Source organism: Mustela lutreola, chromosome 1, assembly GCF_030435805.1.
Source record: "Mustela lutreola isolate mMusLut2 chromosome 1, mMusLut2.pri, whole genome shotgun sequence".
Classification (NCBI taxonomy): domain Eukaryota; kingdom Metazoa; phylum Chordata; class Mammalia; order Carnivora; family Mustelidae; genus Mustela; species Mustela lutreola.
In genome coordinates, this window is record NC_081290.1 from 55,279,707 (window position 1) to 55,306,920 (window position 27,214).

A 27,214-nucleotide genomic window follows, 5' to 3' on the forward strand; every position below is an offset into this window, starting at 1 on the left:
ATATCCATTCCCTTTTTATAATCCACTTGAGACATATAACATCCTCTTACATGTCAAATTTTTAAAATATTGAAAATTGGGGCGTCTGGGTGGCTTTGTCCATTACGTGTCTAACTCTTGATTTCATCTCAAGTTGTGATCTCAGGGTTGTGAGATTAAGCCCTACATCAGGCTCTATGCTCAGAGGGGGAGTCTGCTTGAGATTGAGATTCTCTCTTTGACCCTCTGCCCCACCACCACACACACATTCTAAAATAAACAAACCTTTAAAAAATAATAAAATATTTAAAATAACTCCAATAAACAGGTTTCTTATCAAATGCTTAGTCCTAAAAAAAGAAAAAAGTAGAGGGATCCAAATCATGGGTAATTTGTTCACCTAGATATAAAAGAAAAGAGGAGAGCTTTGCCCTAAATCTGCACAAGTACAATTTTTTGACTGGTTGTAGTCCCAGATGGTAAGCAAATACTTTACCCATGAACAGTCTCTTTTATTGGTCTTGTTCCTTAACTCAAATACATCCCACATCCACTCAAGTCACTGAACTAACAGAAGCATTACAATGTAACAATTAAGCCAGCTGTGGAGGCAGGTTCCCTCCTGTTTAAATCCTGTTCTCCCACTTAGTAGCTTGGTGACATTTTTTTTTTTTAATTTTTTCAGTGTTCCAAGATTCATTGTTTATGCACCACACCCAGTGCTCCATGCAATACGTGCCCTCCTTAGTATCTACCACCAGGCTCACCCATCCCCCAACTCCCTCCCTTCCAAAACCCTTAGTTTGTTTCTCAGAATCCAGTCTCTCGTGCTTTGTCTCCCCCTCCAATTTACCCCAATTCACTTTTCCTTTCCTTCCCCTAATGTCCTCCATGTTGACATTTTTGACATATTTTTACCCCTCCCTCTCTCTGGTGACTACTTTCCTCATCTGTAACATGGGGATAATAGCACCTACCTCACCAACTGATAAACTCATTGCTGAGTGCCCTAAAGTGATTATTAACATTGAGAAAATACTGTACCATCTTACTTAGTTCACATAACACAGCCAAAAAAGCTATTTAGGCTACTACTGCGTCTACGGTAATACAGAATACCAGAGCCACACCAGAAAGCACAAAAAGATGATTTATTATTTCTGACAATTGCATAGTAACCTTTAATTTATTCCTAGCATCACAAATCTAAAAGACAACTTTGCTCCTCAATTAAAAACATATACTCTGAAAATTAACTAGGTAGTTTTTAAACATTTAATGATTTATAGAGTATCTTAAAAATCTTTGCCAGGCTAGAGATTAGCTTTACCTTTATAAATCTCCACACAAAATGAACAAATCAAGGCAATCAATTTTTCTTTTGTTCTACATTTTTAAATACCACCCTTTGTTTCCTTTGAAAGATTTTCATCCATTCATTCAAAAATATTTTGAGGCTCAACTGCCCATTTAAGACAGAATGAGAGAATTTTAGAAGATCTGAACTAAGCACTATTTTGACTGAACCGAAGCAAGAATTCTATCAGGGTCCTTGTGGGCCTCCCAGTCATGCCCTTCCGCAGATATGGAACCTCATCTTTGTTGGTCATCACACCTGCTATATCTAAATGTGCCCACTTAGGATGAGTCACAAATTCTTTCAGGAATGCTGCAGCTGTACATGCTCCTGCAGACCTAAAGAGAAAGACAAAAATCATTTTTTAACCCCATGTAAACGTTCACTGAACATTTCCATTAAGATTTTCTATTCTCACTAAGTAGCTTCTATGATGAGAGAGCAAAAGTCAAGTTTATGAGATTAAGAGCATAACCCAGAACCACTTTCAGAATATTTATTTTCAGACATAGCTTTAAGCAATAAAGGATCAATTGTAGGTTCCTCTTTCCCATGGTAATGAATTCACCTATTTTTCATTTCTTTCCCTTATGATTTGTTTAAAATGACTTTTAGCTGTAAAAACCTGCAAAATTTTGAGCACCAGATGGAAAAACCTTGAAAATTAAAGACATTTGAAATTAGGGTTTATGAGCACTGTATCAAAAGGAAATTGGCTACACTTTCTGTGAAAGGGCATAAAATTTAAAGCGGTCATTTTGGTAACCAGTGATTGTAAAAAAAAATGTACTTTTATAGCTCCTTTTACATACCTGTATTTTCCAATGTTATTAACATCAGCAAGTTGGCAATCTACAACTTGTCTCGTATAATGTTCAAAGAGAGGCATCCTCCAGACACGGTCCCCTGTTTCAATACTGGCCTAAAGAAGAAATAGGTATAATAGTTGGAGACTGCAAGAAGTAAGCTCTTGTTAAATTCACAGCACTAAAGTATTCAATGCTGGAAAGCAAGAACTGTTCTGACCTCTAAAACAGGAAACTATGCAACCAGGTCCAGAAACATTTCAGTTAATCGAAAGATTTACTAAAGAATTATAAACGAAACCAGGAATGTTATAAAACACCCCACAAATCTGTAGGGCATTTGCCCAAATCATCAATTCTTACGGATGTCAATTTACAGTAAGATGGTATTCAGCAGTACATTGACTTTATGGGATTGATTATGCGGAAACAGCCTTTGTGATACTTGTCAGCTCAGAGTGCTAAGGAATACATGTCTGAAACTGCATCACTGAAGACCAGAGCCCAAGACAGGGTGACCTTATGTATTCACATAATCATACACACACTCATTCACATTAATCAGTTACTGAATCTCGACAGAGCACCACCAGGTGTTGGGGCTGTAAGGGCCTACTTAGCCAGAGCGAGCCATTTTGTTGTTTATGCAGTAAACTTAGACTGAACCTGCCCCTTCCCCCCAAGAGGAAAGCGCTTAGAAACAGAACTGGTGAAATACGGCCAAATAGCCCCAATAACAGAGCACAGAGATCAGGACATGTCAGGCTAGGCAAAAATAACAGAGCCCAGATAGAAAGACGTGACTGGCCAGGTGGAAACGTCCAATCAGTGAAAGCGCAGGTATTACCTCCCTACCCGCCAAGGACGTATGCGGCCAGGTGGAGATGTCCAATCAAGTAAAAGCGCATGTATTACCTGCCAAGGAGTGTGAACCCCCCCCTTTTGGGCGCCAGAAAAAGGCACCAATTCTAGCCAAGGTCACAGGCTGAATTAGATGACTATCATGGGGTAGAATGTAATTCAGTTGGCCACCTCTGTGTGGCCAGGCTCAACCACATGGCCTTTACTCTATAAAAGTTAGTGTGAGGCTGGGAGGGGTCGCCTCTTTGCAAGAGATGGCCCTGGCCGGTCAGTTTGATTCTCCATGCTTGGCACAAAATAAAGCCCTGCTTAACTTTCACTTTGTATCAGTCTCGTCCTTTTGTCTACAGACCCTTTCAGGGGCTACACAGAAATTTAATATCTGAGCCATCAGAAGGCCCAGAGTCTGGTAAAGGAAACAAATACACAGACTGTTTTAATATACTGTGGTCAGAGAGAAGACCCAAAAGTGAAAAGTCAGGAAGCAGCAACAGAAGCTGTTATTTGGAGACATGAGTAAACAGCAGCTGGATCAGCCCCAGTGTTGAAAGCAGCTGCCTCTGGGAAGGTAAGACTGTAGACTGTTGTAGACTGCTGACTGGTACTTAAATGTTCATGCACACGGAACTTTGATTTTTTTTTTTTTTAAAGCTTAAATTTTAAAAAATCAGCACTGTAGGTGCTTAATAAAGAGGGACACTGAATGCATTACAGGCCAGAGGAGAGTCCCCTGCCCAGCCTGCATAGACAACTGAGCTGAACGTCACAAGGGTTAGGCAGGAAGGGTACATTTAGGACCATAAACTAACATCACAGATGTATTCAAGGACATTCTGGATTTGTCTCTCAGTGGCAGGTAGTAAGCTCCTGGAGGTACCAGAGGGAGCTGTCTCATTACCAGGCAGATACAAAGGGTCTGGAGCTTACGAAAGAGATGGGAGCAAGCAGCAGAGAGGTGCTAGCTGAAGCCACTGGGTTTCCCCATGAAGAAGGTGGTGGTGGGGAGGCAGGGAGAAGAGAATGTGGTATAGGGCCGAACACCCACCAAAGGGGAAGAAGAAGGAAAAAACTGACAGAGGCGGCTAAAACAGAAATCAGTGAAGGAGCGAACCAGAGAGATGATAACAGCAGATTGGGGTGTCACCAGGAGACTGGAGTTGCAGGCTGCCTCCAGCCAGTCTAAGTAAGGCTGAGTGGGGTGGGCTGGGGAAAGCTGCAGGCAGTGGGTAAAGGAACTGGGGAGGGGATGATAGGAGCTTGCTGTTTGGAAGAGGTAGGCTAGCTATGAACAGTGTGCAGAAGGCATAGAGCATAGCAGTCAGAAGACGTCCTTATCACCGCCCACAAATGGACAAGCCCTACTTAGTCACAGCCAGCATTCACTAAAGGTCATCCCTTCCTTGACAAAGTTGTTCTCATAACATTTTCTGTCGCAGGGAGTCTGCACAATGGCTTCGGTTCTGTGCATCACTTGCACATCATTCTGAGGCCACAGGAGGAGAGGAGAAACATTTTGCAACATTTATAGAGAACCCAAAGCACACTGAATAGAGTGTATTGTATTTTTAATTCAAAGGCAAATCTATGACATAAAAATCACTTTAACACAGGGGTAATAAAACAGTAAAAATTATTATTCTACTACAACAATTCAATCATATGTCATTTTAGTCTCTACCTATTATTCCTACCTCAAATAGTTTGTTCCACAGCCAGGACGAATTGGTAAAGACCCCAGTGGCACCAGACCCCAAGGCTATGTCCATGGCACCTGCAAGACACAAGGCTTCAGGTCAGTGTTCAGTCTCTCCAGGCATGATGGGTTTCTTTGCTGCTGAAACCAAAACTTCACCCTGTAATTTGATTTTAATATCTGCTTCACTTTCAAAACTAGAGAAGCTTCAGAAATCCTTAATGTATTTAATATCTTCCTACTTTCTCAACTAGAATTCAACTTCAATTATTAAGGAAAGTGTAAAAAAGGAAACAATACCAAATATCACCAGTAACTTCATCCTCAGCATAACCATTACAAGTTTTTAGTATTTCCTTCCAGATTTTTTTCTGAACTTTTAAAAAACGTAATTAAGACCATACTGTTCATGTCCAAGTATGTGTTCTTCCTCTTATGCTTCCTCTTTTAGAAACAAATGTTACAAAGTAGTTTTAATGATCTTAAAAGTCCATCAGGTAGAAGGTATCAAAATTCACTTCCTATGGGACATTTAGGCATCTCGAATTCCTCAACATTTTTAATCACATCTGTAAATATCTGCTATTTAGATTCTCTGCCCCTTTTTCTTTTTTTGGGAAAAAAGTATTAGTATTTTATCGTAACATATTTGTTTCATCTGCATTTCCTTCTCCAACAAAGGTGCCTCTGTCGGTTAACTTCTCTTTTTACATTTTTTTTTTTTTTTTTTTTAAAGATTTATTTATTTATTTATTTGACAGAGAGAAATCACAAGTAGATGGAGAGGCAGGCAGAGAGAGAGAGGGAAGCAGGCTCCCTGCCGAGCAGAGAGCCCGATGCGGGACTCGATCCCAGGACCCTGAGATCATGACCCGAGCCGAAGGCAGCGGCTTAACCCACTGAGCCACCCAGGCGCCCTCTTTTTACATTTATGTATGTTTTTTTTAAAGATTTTATTTATTTATTTGCGAGTAAGAGAGCATAAGAGAGAGCACAAGCAGGGGGGAGGGGCAGAGGGAGAAGGAAAAGGAAACTCCCCACTGAGCAAGGAGCCTAATGCCGGACTCAATCCCCAGGACCCTGGGATCATGACCTGAGCTGAAGGCAGTTGCTTAGCCAACTGAGCCACCCAGGCGCCCCTATATTAATATACCTTTAAAAATCAAGTTAAAAATCCAGACTTTCAGGTTCTTTGCAGGCACACATTCCTGAATGTCAATCACAATTAGGTGCTGCAGCTCAGCACCTCCTCTAGTTCTGGTACCAGCTCCCAACAGTTTCCTTTGTTACTCCCCTGGCCCTGTGCAAGCTCTGGGGCAGGGATCATGTTTGATTCCTAAGTATGTGCTGAGGGCCTAGCACACTGGAGCTCAGTATTTATGCAAAAGGAAAGCAAACCCCACTATCTTTCAGTAATAGGACACTCCTGGAACATCAGAGGAGACACCACGGAAGATGAAGGAAAATTTATAGTTTTCACAAGTCATGTCCAGGTTGCCTTTTTTTTTTTTTTAAAGATTTTATTTATTTGACAGAGAGAATGAGTGAGAGGGAACACAAACACGGGGAGTTGAAGCAGGAGGAGTAGGGTCCCTGCTGAGCAAGGAGTCCGATGCAGGGCCTGATCCCAGGACCCCAGGATCACAACCTGAGCCGAAGGCAGACACCCAACAACTGAGCCACCCAGGCACCCCGCCAGCTTGCACCTTAATCCTTAAGTATAGCTTTGCATGGTGGCTTCTCATGCACTGCTTATTAGCATCTCCCCCAACAAAAATGGATAGTTGGAAATACAATTATATACACTGTTTTGTAGATTTTTTTTTTAAACAATAAACAAAACTTCCCATATCCTCCCATTTCTTTGAAGTTGGCATCACTGGTTGTAGGACACGCAGTGAGTGATCCCCTAGATTTGCATGTCTGTGGGTAAATAATTTGCACACATCTCTGACTTAAGGAATACAGCAGAGAGCCATCATTTCATTCTGTTTATCTTGGCTAACCCCACCAGCCACACACACACCACAATTACACAGACTCTCCAGGGAAGGGAGCAACACGTAAGAAATCCATTCCTGTGTGTCACGAGGGCACTGAATTGTATATTTTCTCCAAAAGTCACAAAAAAATTACATTAATAGTTGGTTAATCATAAGGGATGTCAAACCATTGATCATTTAAAACATAAAGTAGTGACCCATTTGTAAAACCCTGTGATTCTGCATGACATTTGGGCAGCTCTGTCTGTCTGGTCATCTGTTCCTCAAGGTTACTCTTCTACCTCCCAATTCTCTCTCAAGCCTATCCACATCTCCCTACTCCTAGTGCTACCATCATCATCCACAAACTGGACTGCAGTAATAATGATCTTAAAAACCAACAACAACATAAACTACTGGGAATTTCCAAATACACATGAAGAAAACAGTATAATAAATGCAGATACCTATTAATCAGCATCAGCAATTACCAACTTCTGGGCAAACCTGTTCCATCTACACCCCCTGCCTGACAGATTATTTTGGAGCCACCTGCACATACTGTAACATTTGTCTGTAACATACACTCATGCATCTACATACACACACACACACACACACACACACATGCATCTACAAGAGTCAACAAGCACACTGCTCACTAACTAGCTGGCCTGCCAGTCCCCTCAGGCCCTTCTCCAGGGCATTCTGCACACTACCAGCACCGGCCCTTTCTCGGCACAAACATGATCTTACTGTCCCCATAGCTTCCTGCTGCACTTAGGCTCAGGACAAACCCCAGAAACACGTCAAGGCCAAGCTGGGGTCCGGTGCCTCCTAATGCTGGCCTTGTGTACCCACCCCAGTCACACTGTGCTCTTCCCAGTCCCGTTTGCCATTATCCTCACACGCCCCTAAGTGAAAGGCACCCTCCTCTGAGATGCTCTTCCTTCCCTCCTCCACCCAGCGATGCTTCCTCTTTCAGATCCCAGCTCAAGCAGCAGTTCTCAGCAAGATGCCCCATCTTCAAGTAAGAATGTGATATCCTCTACTAAAGCAGTAGATGTAAATATTTAATATGATCCCAGTTGAGATCAAGGCTCTAAAGCTGATTTCATTACATTCTTTAGAAAATGCTCTATTTTCTACATACAATGACAGAACTGCTACCATCACCAATTTCAGAATTACCAATAGCAGGGACCTACTTTCCGTATTCTTTTCCAAGGCCCATATGGAGCCAAAGGTGCTAACTGATCAAGTTATCAGAATTGTTATAGTCCCACAGAAGAATCAAAGCTCCAAGGAAGGTGCTGATGTCACCACTCTCTTTTGATCCTAAATCACAACCTGCATGAAGAAAATGAAAAGAGGCAGCACTACTGAATGGCCATCCCCTGAAAAAGCCACGGCTTTTTGGTACAGGCCTGCCTTTTCAAGGATAGTGGACACTGGTTTAATGTCTGCCAGGTCAGGGCCATCACCCTGTATCATCTCATCTCATCTGCACAGAAACTCCTCCTGTCAGTGAGGCATTATTATACCGTTTTTTACAGATGAGACAACTTTGGCCTTGTCCAAAATCACATGCTATTATCTTGGTTAACATGTTTATCTTCTTGGTCTTGCAAGACCAATTTAAGATCAGGGCCTCCATCTCTAAAGACTGTGTACTTCCTCCCAATATGAACCTGGGGTTGTAAAGTGTTTCTTATTCTCCCCTTTGATCACAGCAACTAGAACTCAGAAGGGGCTCTGTGGGTGTGTGGGGAACTTCAGCCAGGCCAACACCTGGGCAGTGTAAAGGCTCACCCCTCAGCATGCTCTTAATATCCTGGGGCCAACTTTCCCACCCTCAGACTAGGGGGGAAAAAACGGGAAGGGATGGGGGCTATGATTTATTTACAGAAAAGGTATACTACCACCCACCTCACCACTGCCCCCCAACCACCAGACTCAGCACCCCCAACCTCCAGCTCCCCTTTGCTAAATCGAGCAGGGAGAAAGAAGACCACAAAAATACTGTAATGCTGGCTTTAAAAAAAAAAAAAAAAAGACTCCTAGCAAATGTATGCACTCTTGTTAGAGCCCCATAAAAGGAAAAACATGAATTGATTTCTGCTATAATAAAGGCTCACATGAGCGGAGGACAAATTAAACCCAAAAGATTTTTTTTTTTAATCTGAATTTTAATCTTAAAAGAGGCAGCGACAGAAACAGAATGAACCCTGGAAAGAGAACGGTTAGATGAAAGACCACTACTATTGGCCACCTGCAGCAAAGCAATGCCTATTGTCGTCCCTCAGGAAATGAGTTCAGAACTCACAGACCCAGTGGGCTACTCGCCTTCCTTTAGCCAATGTCTGCCACACGCAGGGGGCTGAGTTAAAGAGGCTTCCTAAAAACTCCTCCAGAACTCCACTACTCTGCTAGGGTAACACGGGCATCCTAGGTACAGTGCCGCAAGGGGGGTCAGGTAACTTGCCCAGGGCTGAAGGGCTATAAGAGGCCCAGCAGGGGACAGCGAGCTGATCTGGACATTACGCCTCACTGCCTCTGTTAAAGGAGGACCTTCCCACCCCACCCCCCCGGCATGTTTTTGTTTATAACAAGTACAAAAAGTTCAGAAAACTCAGCTAACATCAGATACACTGCGATTAATACAAACAGCTCCTGATTTGGGGATCTATCACTAATATCTTCAGATCTGTATCAAACAGCATTCATACCACAAAACATCTCAAGTCATTTGCAGAGGGGACTCTGGATGAGCTGATGTAACCTGCTTGTTATTTTTTCAGAGTTGCAGCCTGGAATGTTTTAAAACAACAAACCTGATGTTTAAAACAGTTGACAGCTGCAGAACAATTCCCCTGGTGAAAGATATTTGAATGCAGGTGGAACAAGCCAACTTTCAGAAAAATCATGCCTTGAGTTACGGTGCACACCCTACGCCAATGAGTGTGGCTTTTTTCAAACAAAGGCAGAAAAAACACACATCTGACCTGTCAGGGTGGCGGCATTTATGATGATCTTTGGGTTAAAGGTGTGTGCATAACAAAGGGCATCAGCCAGAATAAGCCTCCCCTCAGCATCGGTGTTATCAACCTGAGAAGAGAAGGGTCAAAAGAGTTAGGGTCAGAAAACACGTGTCTACAATAGCAACACAAGATACAACACTTCAAGTTAAAAGTGAGGAAAGCGAGTGTGGCACTTGCCAGAGTACCAAAAACATACGTATACTTCAATTAGAATAGAAATCTATTTAATCTGAAGAGCAAATATTATTTAATAATCCCTGTACACAGAGCTGATGCCCAAATGCTCATGACTTTGGAAGCAGAAATAAATAGAAAATGTCCAGCCCACTGTACCAACAAGTACGCAGCAGGACCAAGGGAAAATTTCAGAATTTTCTGAAGACAAAGAGACTAACGAGTTTGGAAGGTTACAGTGAGGCAGTGGTCCAGCTCTCCAGGCAGGAGGAACCCTTGCAACTTCAGCAACTTTGTAAAGTTGTTTCAAGTAGGCTCCACGTGGACCCAGCATGGAGCCCAACGTGGGGCTTAAATCCATGACCCTGAGATCAAGACCTGAGCTGAGATCAAGTCCCTTCTTTTAAACAGTGGCCAGGCATTAGGGGCAGTGTGTGCACGCATGCAGGTGCCCCAGCAGAAGACCCTGCAGCCACATCCCTGGGGGTGCAGAGTCCATGACTCAGGACGGTGTGCTCCACCCGAACACCAAAAGGGAAGAAGTTAATCATGCATGGCACAGGTCAAGCTCTAGAAAACTGCTCACACTCTTCCTGCCTGGCCATGCTGTGCAAGGCTTACTGCAGATGTGTGGTAATTTGTGTGCATGGTTTACAGGAGGAAGAGTAAGATAGAGAAAATACTTTTAAAATTCCCATGAAGAAATACTTCTGACTTTGTATGAAAATTTGTATGAAAAACTCCCTGCAGTGAAGATACCACCCTCCCCTAAATGGAGCCCATGCTCCGCTTTCATTCAAGGTGTGCTTATGTGGTGACTGGAGGTTCCTCTAGGATCACCAGAATGGGCAGGGCTATGTCTGGCATTCACACACCTGTATGGTCTTCCCGTTCTTGGCTTTGACGACATCCCCAGGCTTGTTCGCTCTACCACTGGGCATATTTTCACAAAGAGGGGCCAAACCTATTGGAAAACCATATATGAAGGAACATGGAATGTGCTGGGTCCACACTCAACACCCAATGGACCCAGGCCACTGGTGGGCCGTCAGAAGTATGCCACAGTCACCCAAGTGATCAAATGTAGCATCACCAAGGACCCAACTGACATCGTGTGCACCAGTCACAGGAAATGCATGTGTTTAATGAAAGAGTCTAGCCAAATAATCCAAATTGTGGACCACCACAAGACAAGCCTGAACTCTTCAAAACTGCCAATACCAAGAAGGAAGAAAAAGGGCAGAAAACACATTTCGGATCAAAAAAACAAAAAAAACAAAAAAAAAACAGGGACCTGGAAACTACATAAATGTGTGATCCTTAACTGGCTCTTAGGTTTCAAAAATAAAAACGAGTGTGTTTGTGTGTGTACACAAAATGAACATTTTTGTAGACAACTGGGAAGTCTGAATTAGATGACTGTATCAATCCCTGGGAATGATAATGGTATGGTCATTCCACAGGATGTCCTTGTTCTTAGCAGACAGACACATGCTGAGGCATTCGGGAGTGACATGGCATGTCCGCAACTTACTTTTACAAAACAAGACTAGGATACTGGTAGGGAAGGGGGAGGGTGCATGTGAGACAGACCTAACGGATGTGACACCGGGGAAGTCATTAACCAAAGCCTCCCCCCATCCCCACAGTCCTCTGAAACATGGCAAACTCCCAGCATTGTGTCTGGCATCTGGAGCTCCACGAAGAGCTGCTGCGGACTGAAGGCTTTTTCTGTCTCACGCATTTTCTATACATCGTGCCTCATAATCAGCCACAGCCCCTATGAGACAATCATTGCATATGCCAGCAATGCCCTTCCACCCTGACGACTGAGCATTTTTCACTGGAGTAAATCACAGACTTGACATTATGTGCCCCTGCCTGCTAAATGCTTTTTGCAGACGTACCAAAAAATCAATTCTAGCTACAGCCCGTGACTGCAAAACACATTTAACTCAATCAGTTCAGACAAGACAACACTTAGCTCAACAGCTTCTGCTTGATGAAAACCATTTCTTGGTCTTTTCAGGTTAGAGGAAACCATGTCTGCTGTCTGTTCTGTCAGACTCCCCAGGGCACCCCCTTTTGCCCCCTCACCTATGATGTTAATGGGCAGGTTCAGCTTGGCAGCAGACACGATGGCTGAACAGATTGTGGCAGCTCCTCCCATGTCTGCCCTCATGAGGTCCATATTTGCAGAGGCCTTGATGGAGATGCCACCACTGTGGGAGAAAAGGACAGTGTGCAACATCAGTGGCAACAAAGAGGACCCAAATCACCTCCTTAAGAGTGAATATATAAACAGAGGCACTATCTCCTTTGCAAAGAAAATTCAAATTTCTGAATTGAGAATCCAAATGATTTCAACATTTTAAAAGAAGATATTGCAAACTTTGCAAAAATATAAATGGGTCTCTTAGCTCATTTTATTTCTTTTTGAATGAAATGTAAGTCGTGTCAGTGGAAATATTACTATATCATGCGATCTGCGCTGCTCAAATCCCATCTCTGTATTTGCCCATTAACTCCTAACACCCACACAGACTTGTTTTTTCAGCAAATTTTATGAATTGATCAACTTATTGAACCTGAGGGTCAAGAACTGTTAGGAAAGCAAAGCCAACAAATTCAGAAAACTGGAAGGATCTCCTTCAAGCTATGCGACAGAGGGACACCCCTAAGGTGTGTTTCATCCTGCTGATGACAAAATACAACCTGAATCAGGCAGACGCACAACGAAGATGCTCACCCAGGGGCGCCCGGGTGGCTCAGTTGGTTAGACATCTGCCTTCAGCTCAGGTCATGATCCCACGGTCAAGTCCCCCACCAGGCTCCCTGCTCAGCGAGGAGCCTACTTCTCCCTCTCTCCCCCTGTACCCCTGCTCATGCTCTAACACTCTCTCTCAAATAAATAACTTCTTTAAAAAAAAGAATGAACAAAAGAAAAAACATGCTCACCCAAAGCCTTAAAGACAATGCTCAAATGTGGGGTTTCAGTTTTAGCAAAAACCCAAACTACTCCCCCAAACAGGTTTAACTACGTAGTGACTTCCCTGCTTCCAGTCTACAAGAGTGCAGAAACTTGCTTCATGGGCTGGGCTTGGGGCCCGGGCTCCAGCTGTTGGGTTCTGAGACCTGCTGCCAACCTGCCCTTGTGAGTCCAGAGTCTACTCCCTGCACGGAGGTCTGCTTTCCTTAGAGATCAAGTCCTAATTCTCATTCACCTCAGAAGCACCTGATAATGGGATGGCTGTCAATTACACCTAAAATTAAAGATGATCCACTGGCTCAGAATAAGGAAAGAAACACACTCTTGGTTCAAGAAGTCCACAGAGAATCCCAAGGTGGCGGGGGAGCAGGGAACACACCAGTACATGAGGTCGTTCTGTCTACTCACTCTTACTCTCCATGAGCAGGACTATGCATAGTTCAAAGTAACCGCCAATCAAAGAGCAGCAGTTATCACTGCGCACCTTTTAGATCCCTCTCAAATCCATCCGTTTTTCTTCTATTGCATCCATCCTGGTGAGGCCACCATCATGTCACTGGGGTGTTTGCCATGGCTGCTGTAAATCAGGTCTCCCTGTATCAGTCTTACCCCCCTCATTTTATTCCTCACAGAACTACCTTTTTTACCAAAATAAAAAATACCTACCTCAACAAACATCCTGGTAGCCTTTGTGTGTGTGTGTGTGCGCGCGCGTGTGTGTGTGCGCGCATGTATGTGCATGTAAAAAATCGTAAGCTAATTCTAAAACTGGTATGTAAATGCAAAGGATGCAGCTAATGTACTTTTGAAAAAAAAAAAACCAGCAAAGCTGGAGAACCCATATATCACTACGTATCAAGACAAAGCTGTACTCACTAGATACTTGGTCGCAAGGTCCTGGGGGACAGAGAGGCCAGAGTTAGGCCCACAATAATATGGCCAACTGATTTAACAATGGTGCAAGGTAGTTTAACGGAGAAAGGATAGTCTTTTAAACAAAGTTTTGCAACAAATACACATCCATATGGAAAGAACAAAAAGAAAACCACAAGTTTTCGACAGCATGCACAAAAAATCAAAATGGATCATAGCTTTCAATGTTAAAACCCTAACACTTACAGAAGAAACAGGCTTTCCTTAGCTAGAAACCCTTCAGTTACTTCAATTATTCTTAGAGCAAAGTCCAAAATGCAACTGGGCCCAGAACCACCCAGCTCTGCCCACCTTTCCAGCGACTGTGTGCTTCCTTCCCTGCTACACTCTGCTGGAGCCACTCTCCCATCCCTCAGGGCCCGGAGTTCCCTCGTCCTTCCCACCCTGCAGCCTCCACCAGGCTCTTCCCTGCCCTACTCCCTGCTGCACTAACTCCTCCTACCATTCCCACCTTTTTTTTTTTCTTTAAAGATTTTATTTATTTATTTGACAGAGAGAGAGAGAACACAAGAAGGCAGAGCAACAGGCAGAGGGAGAAGAAGGCTCGACTCCAGGACCCTGGGATCACGCCCTGAGCTGAAGGCAGCTGCTTAACCGACTAAGCCACCCAGGCACCCCTACCATTCCCATCTTCAGCTAAACCTGTAACTCCTTTAAGGAAGCTTTCTCTAAACCCAAAGACTACGTCAGGTTTCCTTGCTAAATTACTCTCATAGCACAAATTCAAGTATGGATTTGTATTAACCATAAGTTTCATACTGAGTATTAATGCTCCATCAAGATATTAGCTCCAGACAGCATGAAATCTTCACAATTAGCAAGACAATTAAAAACAGCATAACTTTCACTCTAATTTTTATTTGCTATTATGCTTTATGACAGACACGTAAGTCTTATGTCCATGATTGCCTACGGATGTAACTTAAAAATCAATATGCATAATGTGAACAATATGAGCTTGAATCTTTTAGTGATGGGCTACAGAATGTTTGGAGACCAATGCTTTGAAAGAGAGAAGGTGGACCGGCTAACATAAGGAAGACACTGTTGGCCTCCGCTTGCCCGGGCTGGGTCTCACGGCACCTGCAAGCATTCCTGGGAGGACCGCATTCATTCACATTTCAGGCACAGCATCTGAATGGGTGCACACGTGTACTGGGGACACCCAGATTTTATGGATCCATACAAGCATTTTCCAAAGTAGTTTCCATAGACCATGAGTCCCAAGAGAACTAAATTCCCTCCAAAAGGATGCCTAGAAAACACTATCTTCTGTGCCCTGAGAAGTCCTGTAGTTCAAAAACAAACAAAAAAACCCCACAACAAATAGCTCAGGTGTTTTATCTACTTTAGTTTTTGCCCAAGTAATCCTTTTTAACCTTCGTGCTTAATTAGCAGCCCGTGCCTCCCATGGGAAATATGGACCTACACCACCTCCTCCACCTCAGCTTCTCCTAGTTTGGAATAACCAGTTCCCAATTCTAAAAAATACTTATGGTTCAATAAGATTAATGGGAGCTAGACTAGTCGGCTAAAGCAAGCAATCTGAAGCAAGCAAAGGGGCAATGCCATGATCCAAACAGCTGTCTCCCATTATTCCCATGAAGGAGCTTTAATATCCACACAGGAAAATAAAAGCCTACGGTGGAAAGATCTTAAGTCATTTTCAAGACAAACATGAGTTTGACATCCGACTCTATGAATGAGTGATGGGGCTCTGAGCAAATTACTGCACCTCTCCAAGCCATGCTTTCCTCACCTGTAGAAGGTCTGCCTAACTCCTAGGAGTAAGATCAAGGATCACACATGTAAGATGCCTAATAGACTCTCTGAGACACAATAAGCATTTTACAAATGGTAGCTTAATATATTTAAAGTAACATATAAGCCTGGACCAGACACCATGCTTGTGAAGCAAACTTTAAATAAACGATACAAGTACATACAGCGCATTCACCAAATGCAAAGCACAGAGACATAAAGAAGTACCTGTCGGGGCGCCTGGGTGGCTCAGTGGGTTAAGCCGCTGCCTTCGGCTCAGGTCATGATCTCAGGGTCCTGGGATCGAGTCCCGTATCGGGCTCTCTGCTCAGCAGGGAGCCTGCTTCCCTCTCTCTCTCTCTCTCTCTGCCTGACTCTCTGTCTACTTGTAATCTCTGTCAAATAAATAAATAAAATCTAAAAAAAAAAAAAAAAAAAAAAAACACACACACACACAAAAAAAGAAGTACCTGTCAAAGGTAATTCCCTTCCCAACGAACACCAGGGGTGCTTCGCTTGCATTGGGGCTGCCTTTGTAGTGAATTTCCAAGAAGACAGGAGGCTCATCAGATCCTTTGGCCACACTCAGGAATGATCCCATTTCCTGTTCCTCAATCCAAGATTTGGGTCTATAGGGCGGAAAAAGAGAAAAGTCAACATGTTTGCTTATCTCTACTTCAAAATAACTTAGAAATTCTTATGTAAAACTCTTAAAATGTATACACGTGTTAATGCTTCAATTATCATATCCTACTTGCTTTCTGTATATTCTTGGGCCACTTGATTCTGAGCCTGTTTTCTCACCTAAAAAATGAGGCTGAGGCACCTGGGTGGCTCAGTGGGTTAAGCCTCTGCCTTCCGCTCAGGTCATGACCCCAGAGTCCTGGGATTGAGTCCCATGTCTAGCTCCCAGCTCAGCGGGGAGCCTGCTTTTCCCTCTCCTCACTGCTTGTGCTCTCTTGGTATCTCTCCCCCCTGCTCTCTCAAATAAATAAAATCTTAAAACAAAACAAAAAAACCAAACAACCCAAAAAACGAGGTCAATGATAGATCTGTCAAGACAAGTCACCGAATTACCAAGAGAATTCACCTATAACGTACAATACAATGTGAGTAACAATACAGAGTCAGTAAGTATTTATTGCTTGATTTGTTCCCCCTAATCTACTGATCTCTAGCTAAAGATTTCATGTAAGATAAAGTTAGCAAAGCTTTGAGACCATTAAGGATGCAGTTTCTGGGTGCAGTGCTTTATTTTTTGTATTTCTAAAAATGATTCCAAAAACCAACCGATAAAAACAAACAAAAACAAAATCCAACAAAGCTATAGTCCAATGACTGGACTAAAGCATCACAATTCTTTGCGGTTTCGGAGTTGCTGGAATTTGACCTTTTCAACAGTGTCACACTACTTCTCATGGCTTCAACTGCAGTCTGATGTCTGCTTGAAGTGGGAAAACCAGTAATTACTTAACAAACACAGGATCACCAGGGGTGATCCCAATGGGACAGCGTGTAATGCTACCCAGAAAACAGATGCCATATCACAATTCCTGGCAGGTGAGGGGTACAAAGGTCTTTGTATTGAATTCTGGCCACAAGAACTAGGCCAGGAGAGAAATCCTACACTCCCAACAGGCAAAGCAGGAAAACACCACACCAAGGAGTGCTCCTCCTACACTTGCCCATCCATTTGTTGCAACTATTAAACGTGAAAGGTATATATATGTATGCTCTTATCCCTGTGTTAAGCCACAAATATTACTTCAGAGAGGGAAGAACATAAAAACAGAAGGAATGACAATGAAAACACCACTTCAAAAGCAGCAAGGTTGTATAACGTGGGTATTTTAACCAGAAACTCCCAGTACTTGACGTACTTTATGAAAGCCCTGGTCTTCTGGAAGTCCTGTCTATACTTCTCTGACTTAGAGCCACCTACACTAGAGCAGGTTTGGTGTTTAACAGTTTAACAGTTAACAGTTTCTCTGTTTAATGGGTTAAACCCTGCCTGCATGACCTGCCTCATCCCTGCCTGAACCTTCCCTTGGCTGGCTCACAAGCCCTGGCAGTTTCCCAAGGGGCCACCGCACACGAGCTTCTACATCTGAAATGCCCAGACCAACTCTCTCTCCATCTGCTAACCTCTGTGCAATCTTCCAGACTCTGCTTAGGCCCCATTTTCATTGGCAAGCCTTTCTGGCTCTCCCAGAACCCTCCTAGACTAGGATCCTCTGCATACCCTCTTTCCCTGCCTATTCCTGCTTATAAGCTCTTCCTTTCTTTGAGGGCAAAGACCACCATCCCCAACCTTTATATGCCAAACACCCAGGCACACACAGGAAGTGCCCTCACGGGTGTGTAACCACACAGTCACGTTTGCTAACATAAAACAGCTCTGGTGTCTCCTCAAATAAGAACAGTCTTTGCCAAAACACCTTTATAGAGACTAAAGCTTACCACAGGTTAAATATGGGCCAGCACTTCCAAAAATGTCATCAAGCTCTAAGTCCTTTGTTTTCTATAGATTACACATTTTTATTCACTCTGTCTAGACCACAGGGATTTTCCTGAGAAGTGTGAACTGTGGTCACAATTAAGCACTAAAGAAGCCTTTTAAGTGCAAGCTCCCTTGAGATACAACACTGGACATAAAGAACTATTTAGGTAAAGCAAGTATCTGTTGATACTTTTTAATCCTAAATCCCCCAATGCTCAGACCTGGTTTGCATTTAGGGTTATGGGGAGATCACCAGAGGATAAAGGGAATGGAGGGGCAGGTATTTACATCCCCCAGCCCAGCTGCTGACAATGACCACTCAGGCCTGCTGGGGAACACCAGCTCTGGTAATGAATCTGGGAGTCTACAAGACATAGATTCTCATTTCATACCAACTTATGAATGTTGTGTTCTTTATTTCTGTCAGAAAGAGAAAAAACAGAAGGAGCTCACCCAAAGGAAACATGATACATAAATTCCTCAACAAACAAAACAGTTACCATTTGATCCAACAATTCAATTTCTAAGCACACACACAAGAGACACCAGAGTATGTTCACACAAAAAACGTACACTAACAATCACAGCCCCATTACTCAAAGTATCCAATAGGTAGAAACAACCCAACGTATATCAACTGATGACTGCAAGCTGGGGGGGGCGGTGGTGTGAGGGAGAAGACAAACAAAGAGTGCCTGATAATGGGTACAAAGTTGTTTTTGGGGTAATGAAAATGTTCTAAAATTGATTGAGGTAATGGTAGCACAACTCTGTGAATACAGTAAAAATCGATAAGCGGCCCCCTTTACATGGTATGTATACTGTATGCTTTGTGAATTGTATTTCAAGAAAGCTGTTACAAACACACACACACACACACACACACACACACACACACAGTATATACTGTGAAGTCAAGGTGCTCGTTCAAAGGCATGAAAAGAACCTCAAATTGAGCCCTTAACCTAGGTTGTCTGTGGCTGCGAGTGGGTCACCTTATCTCCCTGGTCTTGAGTCACTCCTCTGAATACTGAGGGTGCTGGACTTTTAGGAACTCCAACACTCCTACTGAAACACCCTGAGTCTATGATAGGACCCTTCATTACCTGATGTGGACCTCTGTTTTACTACTAGCACTTTTGAGATTCTTCTCAATAATTTCAGCAAATTTAGTTGGCGTCATCTCATTGGCTGGAGTCTCCATCAAGTGGCGTGCCAAGTTCTGCCCAGAAGCAAAGAGGACACCCTTCTGCCAGGCCTCCTGGTCCCCACTGGTGGAAGAAAGCACAAGATCACTGTCAGACAACCTCTCAAGATACTGTGTTGCAGCTAGGAGGGCTCTTACCCTACGAAAACAAAAGGGGAAGACCCCAAGTGCAAAATGGACACACGGGACCTGGATCTTTCTCTGCTTGACTCAGGGTAACAGGTCCCAAGAGCTAGAAAACAGGGCCCTAGCTGAGCCAAGTTAGAGGAGGCAAGCATTTCACATTTCATGTGCATGAAAACGGGTAGACGGATGGGTCTCCAAAGTCCTAACTCTAACACACAAACCCAAGGAAGAGGTTTCCATCGTTCCAACAGCCCACTGTGTCCTCCTTCACTGCAGCAGGGATGAGGCAGCCCCCAGTGCTTGTATGGAGCAAGCACACTCAACAGTCCCGATGTGAAAGTGAAGGCCTTTCTGCCTTCTTTTTGCCCAGGTCAGGGCTCTGAACACAAGTCCACCAAAGGGCAAGGACCAGCTTGCAAAGATAAGATACAGGCATGCGTGTCATGATCTCGGCTCTTCTTAGGCACAACAGGAATAATTTGCCATGTATTCCACACTTAACAGTGTCTTTCAATCATAAAAGCCCTATGACATTGGCATTACAGCTCTACTAACAAATGAAGAAAGTGAAAGAGAGATTTTGGTCTCTTTGCTGAGGTTACCCAGATAGCAAGTAGGAGAGCCAGGATTCAAAGCCAGGCTGAATGGTAGCAGAGCTCTCATTTCAAACCACCCCCTCACAGATGCCAAACCCCAGGCTGTATCAAGACCCCACTGTCCTCACAGCACCATCTCCTGAAGGTCCCACCTCTGTCTATCCCTGACGGCAGAGGCTTTATCTCCTAGAACCCAGGACAGATAGGGCTGCAATGTAGTAGGTACTCAGTAAGGCTGCTGAAAAATGACTCTCCCCACAAGACCATGAGGGAAAGGGCCCTAAGAGCCCTCTATCTGTGTAACCTGGCATCTGACACAGTGCCAGCAGATGCTGGCTAAATGGAAATTATTCACAACAACACTTGCTGGGACCTGTCACCTCATTCCTCCCTCTTCAGAGAGCTGACTTGGTTTGGCTTCCCTGTAACCAGCAAGCATGGAAGAGCCTAGGAAGCCATGGGCTGAAACCTGCACCTGGCGAAAGCCAGGAGCAGAGCTGTAGAGCTGTAATGCCAAATGTTTTACAAATGTCACCACACTTATAAAACAGCTGAGGTGATAAGAGCAGTCCCAGACAAGCTGTGTGATGTGCCCACAGTGAGAAGCAGGCAGCTCTTAACCAAACACCCCACTATCTGAATGTCAGGAAATGCAAGCCTGATCTTAGTTTTGTTCCAGCACCTTCCATGGAGCTTCGCAGATACAACAACCTTCTTCTTCTGCTTTAGGTCATCATACTCGTAGAGACCAAGCACTGCTCCTTCCGCAGCAGCCTGGGCATCTCCACAGGGATCCACCTCCACAGAAGAGATTTCCAGGTCTTGAACCTGCCTGCACCCCGCTTCAGAAGGACAGAGAAAAACCAGAAAAAATGGAGTCAGTCAGAGGCAACCCAATAGTGGAAGGCAGAGGCATGGTTGTAGGCTGAGAAAACAAGAGATCTGGGGTTCCGATCCCATTGGCACTTGACCTTTCTGAGCGTCCTTCTGTGAAGTGTGCCTGTGTCCACACAGGTAGTGGGAGGACGGACTCACAGATAAAAGGGCTGGCCCGGCCCCTTGTAGAACGGGCCCTCAGAAGCAGCTGCTATTACTGTACAACTTCTGAAACACCAGAATTTCCTGACAAAGCTTTCCAGTCACCTAGAGCTGGCCAGATTAAAAATGGGAGAGGAATGATGACACTGAAATTATATCCACAGAACTGAGTAAAGTCCATTAGTAACAAAGCATTTTATGAAGATCAGGTCAGCAAAAAAAAATCCCAAATAAAAGTTATCAATGAATCACTCAACATGAACTTTGAAAGCAGATTTAACAGGGAGAGATGCTATCCACGGGGCCAAAGATCAATCAAGCTAATGATCACTGCCTCAGCAATGTCTCTCAAAGCATCTCTGACTAGTCTCTGGGTAAAGGCCTCATTCTGCTGCTCAGCCCCTAAGTGACTCAGTGGCATCTACCTCAACGTGTAAACCATGCACGTGGCAAACTGGGACAGACACCTACCTCCGGTAATGAGTAAGAAACAGGCACCCCACACTCTGCCCCCATTTCCTTTAATTTTAAGTAAGAGGATTTTACATCATTTAAGCCAAGCAACACCAGGTTTGTATTATAAAAGGGAAAAAAATCCACCATCTGGTAAAAGAGAGCTCTAAGGTCAATAATGCATGAGGCAGTAAGTAAATGGTCGCAAAACCTCCAAACACAAGCTACGGAAATATCAAAATTAAAATTTCAAAAGCTGACCTTCAGTATCTACGTTAAGGCCAGGCATATATGTAAGGGAAACTGAGCATTTGCTCAGGTGAGTGTTTTCTCTGAATGTGGTGGAAGGTAATGACGGATTTAAGCACCAAGCGAGCGGAAAGAGACCATCTTAAAGAGGACATCCTCGAGCCTCTCCATCAACCTTGAACTTCGAAAGTGCAATCACCTGCAACAGCGACTCTGATGTTTTCTTTGCCTTCATGCCAGTTTTCCTGGTCATCGACTCCAGCTGCCTTTCTGCCGAGGCCGACCACCACCACGCTGGGGAAGTCCTGTTCAGCACACGCACAAGATCAACACCTTCATGTCCTTACAACATCCATTTCCAGTGGGGAAGGGTCTGGGAGCTCCCACACAATTACCTTCACCTCCTCATAGAAACCGCCCCATGAAATTTGGTTATTCTGTTCTATGTTACCCTGTATTCTTGGTAAAACTGTACCATTTGCCTGTTTAGATATGTATGTATGTATGTATTTATTTGACAGACAGCGATCACAAGTAGGCAGAGAGGCAGGCAGAGAGACGGGAAAGCAGGCTCCCTGCTGAGTAGACAGCCCAATGCGGGACTCCATCCCAAGACCCTGGGATCATGACCTGAGCCAAAGGCAGAGGCTTTAACCCACTGAGCCACCCAGGTGCCCCCCATTTGTGTGTTTAAAAGGTAGAGTAAGGATAATCTTGCAAATAATTCTATGTAAGCCTGTGCCACAACTATGGAAACTGAACAAAGAAAGCTCACAGACTGCAACGCAATGATTCTTAACAGCCAACTGTCTCTTCACAATCTTAAGTAATATTTGTGGCTTAACACAGAGATAAAAGCATACACACAATCAAATACCAAATTTTCTGAATGACTGTGTAGTCACAATACTTGACAGTCAGGAGGGGCTCACCAAGGCTTTGCCAAATAAAAATTTATCCTGATCTCTTACCTCATGAAGACCATAAAAGGTTCGGGTTTTGCCTGCTTTCAGAGGAGGTCCAGATCTAAAACAAGAGGAAATTTTTGTTTTAAAAACTAGTTGTCTCTGCTCCTTTGGAAAGTGACGTATATATACCTTTCACATTATTACAATACTCTGCTGCTTCTGTGAATTTGCTGCTTTTATGTTTTCATCAAAATACAGATTTTTCAGATGCAGCACTTCTAATTCTAGCTCAAAAATCATTTAGGAAACTTCCACATGGGATTTAGTACATACTTCTTTGAAAACAACTACAGAAAGCAATGCCTTGGTTGGGTAATGGGTGGCTACAGAGGGGGGACAGAGCACTGGATGAAAGCTAGCTCCGAATCTCCCATCCTTCGTAACAGCCAAGCTGACAGCAGTGTTCAGCAGACAGGCTCTTGGGGTGCGTGGGGGGTTTTGTACAGATGGGATAATGGGCAATTTCCAAACAAAGCAGATGGCAAAGATTATAGCCAAAAGACTGGATGCCCTGATGCCACAGCTGACAGTTATCTGTAGGAAGGCCAGGCTGTACTGTCCTCTAACAGTGGATTTTGGATTAATGAATTAATTACCGTCTATTGGTGAAGGACTAGGAATTGAGAAGGAATGCAAATTCTGTTACTCCGGTATTAGACAATTACTGCAATTATTAGACTGTATTCCAACAGGTTATCTATAATCCAAATAATAGATACTTGCAGTGGCTTTATGCTGACACTTCCCTTTCTGCCAAATGTGGCCAACAGCTCAGAAGGTGCTGGAAAGTCCAATTTTTCTGTACTTCCTCTAAATTATAGCTAATCTGAGTACTCTCAGTAGCAGGCCCCACCCAGATTTACTGAATTAGAATCTGTAGTCTAACTATACCCTCAAGGGATTCACTTGGAGACTCTGAAACTCAAGGCACACCAAGAATGGAGCTGTACCATAAACTGTTTTGAGCTCTAGTCTAGGGACTAGGATGAGTGTGAGATGAGGATATTTGGTACTTCCCAGATCTTTCTGGGTCAGTCTCTCACAATCTGTTTCTGATTTGAAGTGGCCTGACTTCCCAGAACTGCAGACTCACCCCTACTGAAAGGCAAAGTACCAAAGTGCATTCCAGGGGCAAATACTTTCACTTCCACTGAGAAGATAATGGCCAACTGACTTCCGTTCATTTTTACGTACTAACAATAAAGCATTGAAAAAAATTCTCTTTCGATTTCAGGGCATTTTAAAACCTGGAGCCCATAGGTGAATACTTACATGTTCAAAATTTCTCTCAACTTTCCAGACACCAATTTATCGAAATTCTCTCCTGCACTAGTAAACTGTGGCACATCATCTTCTTTGTCTTTACTATAAATTCCTAAAACAAGACCCTGAGAAAGAATAAACAAGAAAAAATAAGTATAATTAGAGATCGCCAGGAGACTCAGAGTTCCCCACGTACCAGAAGAAGCAAATAATTCCACCCAAACTGTGTTCCCCTCAAGGACAAAGCCAAAAAAGAAGTAAGTGCTGGGCAGTCAGCTACACTTACATCCTGCCTAAATGTTCCTGCCAAAGCAAGACTCCCAAGTAGTACCTGTCCTGGGTCTTCAAGGTGCCTCCCAAGAAAGGGCTTTCTTTCACAACATAAAGGGTTTCCTTTACTTCCAAACAAAGAAGGGCAGAAAGGTGTTTTGTTTAAGAAAACAAGTCTGTTTTTAACCAAGTTAGACCACAAGGGGATTCAGAACATGCCACCCCAAAATATGCCACTTCTTACCTAAAAGCAGGTGAAAAAATTGCCTGTAAGAAAGGTGCTCTCCCTGAACTAAGAGAACATTCTTATCCCCAGAGACTGGGAGTCAGCACCAAAATGGACCCACACAAACAAACCTACTAAAATAACCCTTGTCTTCCATTAATCTCCCCTCTCCATACTTCAGTCACTGTCACAAAATTTCCTGCCCCAGCCCAAGCCCCTCTGTCTCGTCACATCCCAACAATTGCTCATTCTCTGTTTAAAATGGTAATACAGGCTGTCAGGCCTCGAGGCTTATGGGTCTTCATTCTCCTTTCGAAGATTCCCACGTCCACGTAAAAATATCAAACAAATTTTGTACACTTTTCCCTGCTAACCTGTCATACATCCCTTTAATTCCCAGGTCCAGCCACAGAAGCCTGATGAGTGGAAGGAAGTTTTCCCTTCCCTACAATCTCCAAATGCAAATCTCAGGTATTCTGGGATGCCACCACAGTTAAGCCAATGGCTGCACTTGCCAATACAAATATGCACTCTGGCCGATTCCTAGACTGAGAGAAGGATGCATCTTCACAGAGAGGCAGCAGAGGCAGTAGAGCCCTGGGCCCAGCATTTAGCAGTTTATCGTGTCATGCCTCAAACAACTGAAAGAAGGAAGTCAACCTGGGAATCACTATTTGTCTTTGCAGAGCAATCTTTAACTTTAAAATGTTTTCTGCCTTACAGAAACGCTGTGAGGTGGAAAGAACACGTACTCTTCTTCCCACAGACCAAGAGAGAGAAGAAACCTGGCCCATGTCCACGAGAACTGAGCAAAAATCTTGATTCCTTCTCTGACAATCTCACCACCTTTCCACAAAATCACACTGGTACTTGGAGCAAACTGTTCTTTCTCTTCTTCATCAAAAAGATAACTCTTCTTTGGTGTAAATTTTCCAGATTCTCATTTTCCTAAGATTGCCCATTGCCCAGAATTCGGTGGAACCAAGTGGGGAACTAAGGACACAGGACCCAGCTGTCACCTGGAAAGGATGTTGCACAGTACTGGAAAGAACACAGGACAAGGCAACTGGTCCCCCTGCCACCTGCGGCACCGCTGGAGGCCTGAGCTCAGTCCCTATCTAGAATATTCCTTGCCAGACAAAGCCATTTTCTTCTGGTCGGTCCTTAAGCATGATACCCAAGCTGTGGCTTCTTCCACAGAACCATTCAACTTTCCAGATCCTCCACATCCCAATAGGGACCTTCATATTTTTTTTTTTTTACTTCAATTAGATGGAAAACGCTTTTCTCCTGCAATACGCTCTCCTTCTAATTTCAAAAAGATATGGGTCCCTGTGCAAAGCCCTTTTCCCTAGAGAGACGCTATTTTTCCTCTAGAAACTCGGGCAATTAATTTAGTCCCGGAGGAGCTGTTGTCCTGGCCTTCCACTTCAAGGGAGACTTGGGGGGGGGGGGGGGGTGAGTGGAGCCCGAGACCGGCCGCCTCTGGGACCTTAGAGGACGCTGCACCTCACCATACGCGGGCTCTGTCCTAGCTACGGTGGCAACACCACCGGCACTGTCCTTTCCTGGGGCACAGCGCGGGCTAAACAAAACAAGGACTCAGGACACGGCACAGAGTGCGAGCTCAGAACACGGTGGCCGCAGGTATCACTCTCTCTCGGCCGGAGTTCGGAACCTAGCCCTCTCCGCCGCTCCGCACCCCCACCCCCACCAAGCAAAGGATGGAAGAACGGACACCCTCCGCAAACAGCTTGGGGGATGGGCAGCCCAACGCCACCTGCCCGGGCGAAAGCCCAGCTCGGCAATGCCAGGGAACTTTCGAGCCGGGTTTTCGAACTTGGCGCAGAAGCCAGACACCGCGGTCTCGACCACCCCTCGAAGCTCCGGGCGCCCGGAGCGGGACTCCCGTGACGGCCTCTCACCTTCGTCATGTCTGCGGCGGCGAGACCCCGTGCCCAGAAATGCTTCACGCCCAGACGTCGGAGGACGACTCGCCCAGCAGCCGGAAGGGGCAGCAAGAACATCTTCCCAGCTCAGCCCCAGCGCCGCCCTCCAGCGAGCACGTGGTGATTTGGGAGGACGGGCGCCGGTCTGGGGGTGGAGCTTTCGGGGACAGCGTGCGCGCGCCCGGTGGGGTGGGGGGGCAAGGAGCCAGGGAGAGGCCAGGCAGGCGTCAGGGGCGTGGCTGGAGGCCACGAGGGGCGTGGCTTTTGGGTACGATCAGGCTTGCACGCGGACGAGCTTGGGCGGGACCGAGCGGACGGCGCCTGGGGGCGGGGCAGATGTCAGGGGGCGGAGCGGGAAGGCGCGCGGCCGCGTACTGGGCGGTGCTAGGATGGACGCGCCGACCTGGCGCAGGCTCAGGGGCGTGCCAGCCTGCGGGTCCTGGTGCCGGCTAGAGCTAAGAGGCGGGCGGAGTCTCGATTACGCCGTAGGGCGGGGGGCGGGAATGGAGGTGGGGCTCCGGGAAACCCGGGAGAGATAGGAGACGTGGGGGTTTACTGTAGAGGTCTAACCAGGTATTAAAGGCTCTCTCTCCTATCGAGTTTTTTTTTTATTCGTATCCTTTTTGGGAACTCTTTTGAACTTGCATGTCGTCCAGGGATGTTATAATGGAAGACGCCCTAAGTATTGCTTTGGAAGACAGGATCCTTGTGAATAGTGCTCAATGTTTTAACACAAGTTTCCTTTTGTAAAAAAGGTCTTAAATGTTTTATTGTAAAAAAAAAAAAAAAAAAA

At 44.6% G+C, this 27,214-nt stretch overlaps 1 protein-coding gene across 1 annotated transcript; it reads right to left on the reverse strand.

Moving 5' to 3' along the window:
* Positions 1-1,115: 1,115 nt before the first annotated feature.
* On the reverse strand, positions 1,116-26,554 carry LAP3 (leucine aminopeptidase 3). The gene is made up of 13 exons (XM_059164994.1): positions 26,398-26,554; positions 23,986-24,101; positions 22,717-22,771; positions 21,945-22,050; positions 20,688-20,847; positions 19,183-19,347; positions 16,047-16,205; positions 11,991-12,115; positions 10,769-10,857; positions 9,684-9,786; positions 4,695-4,774; positions 2,149-2,258; positions 1,116-1,674 (listed from the first exon to the last, which is right to left on the reverse strand). The coding sequence occupies exons 1-13, from the start codon at positions 26,497-26,499 to the stop codon at positions 1,485-1,487; spliced, it is 1,560 nt and encodes a 519-aa protein (XP_059020977.1). The 5' UTR covers positions 26,500-26,554; the 3' UTR covers positions 1,116-1,484.
* Between the last annotated feature and the right edge of the window lie 660 nt (positions 26,555-27,214).

Coding starts and splice junctions, on each gene's coding strand:
- LAP3 (XM_059164994.1), bottom strand. CDS start 26,499: ATGTTCTTGCTGCCCCTTCCGGCTGCTGGGCGAGTCGTCCTCCGACGT. Junction 10,858..11,990: donor CCTGCCCATTAACATCATAG/GTGAGGGGGCAA, acceptor GTTTTCCAATAG/GTTTGGCCCCTCTTTGTGAA. Junction 9,787..10,768: donor AGAACGGGAAGACCATACAG/GTGTGTGAATGC, acceptor TTCTCTTCTCAG/GTTGATAACACCGATGCTGA.